At 35.4% G+C, this 6,778-nt stretch overlaps 2 protein-coding genes across 2 annotated transcripts; one reads left to right on the top strand and one right to left on the bottom strand.

The window, feature by feature from the left end:
- Positions 1-386: 386 nt before the first annotated feature.
- On the top strand, positions 387-1,289 carry EMWEY_00038130 (hypothetical protein; the record flags this gene model as incomplete). The annotated part of the gene is made up of 1 exon (XM_013482311.1): positions 387-1,289. The coding sequence occupies one exon, from the start codon at positions 387-389 to the stop codon at positions 1,287-1,289; it is 903 nt and encodes a 300-aa protein (XP_013337765.1).
- A 2,964-nt stretch (positions 1,290-4,253) lies between these two features.
- On the bottom strand, positions 4,254-6,591 carry EMWEY_00038120 (hypothetical protein; the record flags this gene model as incomplete). Its single annotated transcript, XM_013482310.1, has 5 exons — positions 4,254-4,256; positions 4,436-5,223; positions 5,601-5,838; positions 5,987-6,209; positions 6,395-6,591. Coding segments are annotated over 5 exons (1,449 nt in total), but the record flags the coding sequence as incomplete, so codon positions are not given.
- Positions 6,592-6,778: the final 187 nt, after the last annotated feature.

Below are 6,778 nucleotides of genomic sequence, written 5' to 3'. Positions count from 1 at the left end.
AATATTGAAATTAGTATAAAAATAAATTTAAAAATAAAAGTATTTAATAAAACAAATAAAAAATTAGGAAAAAGCAATAAAATATCACAAAAAGCGGGAGGAAAAAGCGGCAGGAGGAGGGGATCCACCGGAGCGGCACTACAGCTGCTCGCTGGTGCTGGCGTAGCTGCCGCTGCTGCTGCTGCAGCGGGAGGAGCACGAGGGGGAGAAGGGGATTGATCATGTGCAGCACAAGAGTTTGTTTGTATTTTGCATTGTAAGCATTGTTTGTAGTTGCATATTTATTGTTTATTTTATTTGTTTGTCGATTGTTTCCTTTGTTTGCCGCTGCTTTCCTCATTTGTACAGCGTAGTTTGCTTCTTAATTCCCCACAACAGCAGCGAAAATGGCAATGGAAGGAGCAGAGATGAACGAGATGCCACAGCCATCTGCTTCTGGTGTAGAAGTAGAAGCGCAAACTTCTGGTGCTGGCGTTGAGGAGAGCGAGCATGCTGCCCAGGCAGCTCCTGCATCTGAGGGTTTCCTCGCTCCCAAGTCTGCAGGTGATGAGCCCATACCTGTTGATGATCTTATGCAAGCTGCTGCAGCAGCAGTAGAAGCTGCAACAGGAGAGGAGGGTGCAGAAGCAGTAAAGGCATTATTAGATCAGGTTCCTCAGGAGGATCTTGAGAGAGCAGCAGAAGCAATTGTGGCAGCAACATCGACAGGAACATCAGGAAAGACGGGAAGCAAGAAGTTATTACTTGGTGGTCTTATTGGTGGTCTTCTTTCCCTTGCTGCTGGTGCATTTGGAGCTAAACACTACATGGCATTGAAGCAGGCTCAGGGAGAAGAAGGAGCAGTAATCCCACCACCAGAAGTACCACTCACACCCGAACAAGCAGCAGAAGCAGCAGAAGCAGCAGCAGCAGCAGCAGCAGGTCTAATGAAGGATATCTTGGGGGAAGGAGGAGAAAGATCATTGGAAGATGTACTCGAAGATGCAAAACGAGAGATGAGGTCATTGGGTCAGCCAGAGGGTAAGGGGGATGAGCCAGAAGTTAAGCCAGCAGCAGATAAACCAACCCAGGCAGCAGCACCAGCACCACCCCAAGCAGCAGCACAGGAGGTAAAGGCGGAACAACCACAACCTGAACAGCCAGCAGAGGAGGAAGAAGAGGAGTCAGAAGAGGAGCCAAGGGACGTAGCCGGTATGGAGGACTTGCAGAAATTGATGCCTCCTCGCTCTCCCTCTGATCCTTATGATGAGGTCGATACCCCCGCACCTGCACCCCCGAAGACCGAATAGGTAATAGCCATATCCTCTATATTAACAATAATTATAACAGATATTTTATTACCTATTCTCTCTACTATTGCTGGTGATGCAGCTAAGATTATTTTAGCAATGCAGTATTAGCTGCAGCAGCTGCAACATCATCAGCATCAGCAGCAACAGCAACAGCAACAGCAGCAGCAGCTTAAGTAGGTAAGTAATTAACTCTAGTTATTATTACTAGGTCTTACTTTTATATATATATAGCAGTCTGTTATTACTGCTTATTATTATTGCTGCTTCCTTCTATCATGCAGCAACAGCAACAACAACTAGCTAGCTAGCTAGCTAACCAGGTCAATAGCTAGTTAGCTATCTGGCTAGCCAGTTAGCTAGCGCTAGCTTAATAGCCAGGTTGCTGCTAGCCATCTGGCTAGCCTTACAGCTCGCTGACATGCCGGGCGACCAACTAACTTGTTAGCTAGCTATCTAGCTAGCTAACGAGACAGGTAGTTAGCTTTATGCTAACTGGCTAACTAACTAGTCATATATGTATATATGGCTAGATAGATTAGCTAGCTAGCTAGCTAGCTAGCTAATTCAGGGTCTCCTTTCTGCACTTTCCCTATTTATTTGGGTTTGTGTTGTTTAAAGAACGGACAGCAATTTATAATCACATAAGAAGACAACGGGACAAAAAAAGGTACACATTATTAGTATAGATGCAGCATAATATTAGCAGCAGCAGCAGCAATAACAGCAGAAGTATATATAGCACTTCCTATATATAGCTGCTTAAGTAGCTAGCTAGCCAACAAAGTAGCTCGCTATCTGACTAGCCAGACAGCTACGTACTAACAAAGTGCCCACCAGGGGTGCCTATCTGTCCCTTGCCTACCTCTGGCTAGCTAGCTAGTTAGGTACCTATCTACATAGCTAGCTGGGGGTCTACGTGGAGAGCTAGCTAGCTAGACGGAGATGGGATCCTACAGTATCTATATAGCTATATATTCATATCCTGTAAACCCTAAACCCTTGAGGAACAAACCCTCTGAATTAAACACCATTAAATAATCCCCTTTAGTCCCCCATGCAGCAGTCAGCGGCTGCTGCTTATTAATATAGGCAGCAACAATGTAAACAGATACTAGCTAGCCAGGTAGATAGCTAGCTAGATAAGAGATAAATGCTAGCTATCTAGCTACACCTAGCTAGCTAGCTAGCTAAATACTGGCTAGCTAGCTAGCTAGCTAGCCAGCTAATAGCCAAGAACTCTTCCGCTGGTTTAACACAGATATGCCAGCTAACGATGTAATTAGCTAACCGATTGGCTAGCCAGCTAGCTAGCTAGCTAGCTAGCTAGTTAGCTAGCTAATTAGCTTGACAGATAGATAGAAAGGAGAGTAGCTAGCTAGCTAACTAGCTAGCTAGCTAGCTAAATATATATATAGGAGGAATTAAGCAAATAAATCCTCCCTGTCTCCTACGTCCGCCTCTTGCTGCTCTAATTGCGTAAATTGAAGGAAATGAGCAGGCCTATAAGAAAAAAAAAAAGACACATAAATAAAAAAGAACACAGATATAAATAAATATACCAATAGATATATCAATAAAAAGGTAATTAAATAATAAATAAAATAAAATAAATAAATAAAATAAATAAATATAATTGCCCGTGTTATTCATGATAAAAGTCTTCAGGTGTATCTAATACAACATTATATTGAATAATACAATTAAATTTAGCCAACATAAAATAACACCAATACATACATGAATAAATACATGAATAAAAAGGTAATTAAATAATAAATAAGTATATATTAATTGATTTATTGATTTATTTACCTGTGTTGTTCATGATAGAAATCTTTAGGTGTATCCAATACAAGATTATATTTAATATTAGGATTAAATTTAACCCCCATAAAATTATAATTCCAAATTCCACCATCAGAAGGAACGAGAAAAAATCCAAGAAATACATCTGATAGTAGCATTTGTACTTTTTCTGCATATCCTTTTACACTACCTAATGGATTTAATGTTGCATCCTTTTATTTTTATTATTTATTAAATGAGGGGAGGAGAAGGAGAGGAGGAGGAAAAGGAGGAGGAGACGGGCAGGATGAATACACACATACACACATACGCACACACAGAGAGGAGGAGAGGATTAATCTTTTGTTATTTGGTGGTTATTTATATATGCATGTGTTTATATATAATATATATAAATAATATATAATAAATAAATAATAAATAATACATAATAAACAATAACAATAGGTAACTAATAAATAATAAAAATAATAACAAAAAGGAAAGAATAACAGGAAGAATACAAACAATTATGCAATAACACTAATAAGAAGAGTAAATAATAAAAAAAAGAGAAAATAACAAAATAAGAACAAGAAAAACAAGAAGAAAGAAGAAAATATAAACAACAACAGGAACAATAAAAAAGAAGATAAACCAGCCAAATAACCAATTAATCAATAGTATAGAATATAATAAACAAATAAATAGAATAAAATAAGAAAAAATAAAAGAAATAAATAAATAAGACTTACTTTATTAGCTTTTCCCCATTGATACCCTTGAGGGGTAAGTCTATATGCAGTTAATGAGCAACTACCAGGTGTAAATGCACAAGTAATAATAATAGATGTATTTGCATCCCAAGATTTATTATCATTTAATATTTTTGCATGCATTTGTATATCTTTAGGTAATAAGTTAGGATTCTCATTAGGTTGTGTATGTATCCATCCTAATGGTTCTAATCCATCAAGATAAGGGCAATTATTAATAATAATATTATTATTATTACTATTATTATTTATATTATTATTATTAGGTAATGTATTTGGTAAGGATACACCCTGATGACTAGATACTTGAGGAGGTAACACCATACATCTTATTTCCTTTATATTTGGGTTATCCGTAGAGGATATACCATATATATATGCAGCTATTTGTGTACGTAAATCACTAATAGATATAAATTTCTTTAATAAATTCTTGGGCATAATATATGTACAACCTGAATCAATTAATAAATTACTATTATCTTTATTATTATTATTTGTTGTATCTATATTATTATTTATACTATTTACATATACATGTTGTGTTCTTAGATATAAAGAAGATGCAGCTATTGCTCGTACTCGCCAATCTGTCTTAGAGGAGAAGACTTGTTGCTCATGAGGAGATTGAGTAGCAACAATCATTTCTTCTCCATGTATATTAACACTTCTTGTTGTTGTTGATGTTACTTGTTGTTGTTGTTGTTGCTCTCTTGCTTGTGTCTCTATCTCTGCTATCTGCTGCCTCTGTAGGGAAGGAGGAGCTATCTCCATACCTAATATAATATCTCTTATTTCTGATTGTGTTAAGGAAGCAACATTAACATTATTTTTCTTAGCATAATCCGCAAGAATAAGATCTTTTAATGTAACCTCTACATGTATCCATTCTTCATCAGTTAATGATGGCCATATATGATGAGATAATGTAGTAGTACTCTTATTAGGTCTTAATATACATTTAGTCCTCTCTGTATTTACCTGTAATGCTCTTAATAATAATAACATACGCGAAAAAGATGTATATGCACTTATACTCTTTAGCCAATCATCATAAAGATTGAATAATACCATTTCTGGTTGTGTAGCTCGTAGAATCATATCACCAAACTTTTCTATTTTCATTAATGCTTGGAATGGTAGATTTAATTCACTTCCTTTTATAACTATATTAGGGAAATCTAATAAATGTACCTCTAATGGATCCAACATTCCTTTTCTTGTTGCTATTATCTGCTTAGGTTGCTCCTCTACAGGTAACGAACGAATCAATGCAGCAACCTCTTCTGCTGTCTTCCATCGAGCTAATTGAGTTAAACGCTTCTGACCAGCCCACACCGATGTATGAATAATCTTCAAAAATAATTGACCTGTACACAGATATATACATATTTATATATTTATTTATTTACTTATTTTTATTTATTTAGTTGTCTTATTTAGGTTCTTGTGATTATATTGAGTGGTTATACGGTGTTTATATCTGTTGTGAATATATAATATACACGTAAAAGAAAGACACAAGAAAAACGTACACATACATATGCATTATATATGCAACATAGAGGGAAAGCAAATAATAACAGTGTAAGAAGGCACCGCAGGAGATGAGAAAAGGAGGAGAATAAGGCATACAGAACTCAAGAAGTATACAAGAAAAAGAACCCATCAATAAAAAGAGGAAGAAAAGGAGAAAAATAAATAAACAAATATAATAAATAAATAAATAAGTAATAAATAAACATACCTGTTCTTGGATTAAAGATGAATATAACACCATTAACAGGTTTAGTGGTAAGATTTCCTTCAAAAGTTTTATGAATAGTAACTCTATAGACATTAGTATCATCAATAAACCATACAGTCTGATTAGAAAATAATTCGCCATAATTCTGTGAATTTAAATATGGCTCAGTTGGCTCAGAAGAATATAATTGTAAACCTTTACGTATACGTTCGCGTAACACGTATAACGCAGGGTTTGCCTGCATGCACAAATAGCAGCAACAGCAGCAGCGAATGCAGCAAATTAAGCAGCAGCAGGAATACTGGATATAAATGTAAACCGTAAATAAACCCTAAATAAACCGTAAATAAACCCTAAATACTAATAAATAATACTACTACTCATACCTTCATGATCTTATTCATAGCTCTTTGCATAAGAGGTTTAAGTCCTGGTATCCAATGACCAAATGCAGAATGTAGATTATATGCTAAATCTATACCAATTAATATACCCGAAGGAGAAGGATAAATAGACATATTATCTGTTGTATAATCTAAGAATTTAGATCGGACATAACGCTCTATATCATGACTATCATAGTCACCCCAACGTAATTGGACATCTAACCTGTATACAACATATACATACACATATTTATTTATTTATTTAATATATTTTAGGGGTTATATATTTGTTTTTGCGTTTATTGGTTACTTTTTGTTGATATATACATAGTAATATGAACAGCAATAACAGCAGCAGCAACACAACAACAGCAGCAGCAACAGCAGCAGCAGTATATGCATAATTACCAGTGTTTAGTAGCTGTAGCTCCTTCCATGATATCTTTAGCCTCTGCTAATAATGAGGGTTTAGAGATTGGCCATTTATAAGAAGCAAATAATAATATATCCGCACAAGATGAATTCATCTTATAAGATTTACGAGGATGAATTGTCTCTTTTTGTACCATTTCTACCTCTAAGGAATCCAACTCCATATCAAATACCTAATACATAAAAAAAGGAAAGAAATCCTAAACCCTAAACCCTCAAAAAACCCTCAAAAAATTCTAAACCCTAAACACTCAAAAAACGAAAATATAAACCATCAGAAACACTGAACACTAAGCCCTAGATTATACAAACCCATTATTATTCATGACACACTATGAATAATATATATATATATATATA

This window comes from Eimeria maxima, genomic scaffold (genome assembly GCF_000499605.1).
Source record: "Eimeria maxima Weybridge genomic scaffold, Emw_scaff586, whole genome shotgun sequence".
Taxonomy (NCBI): domain Eukaryota; phylum Apicomplexa; class Conoidasida; order Eucoccidiorida; family Eimeriidae; genus Eimeria; species Eimeria maxima.
Note: the sequence above shows the minus strand (reverse complement) of the source record. Positions and strands in the feature narration are given on the sequence as shown.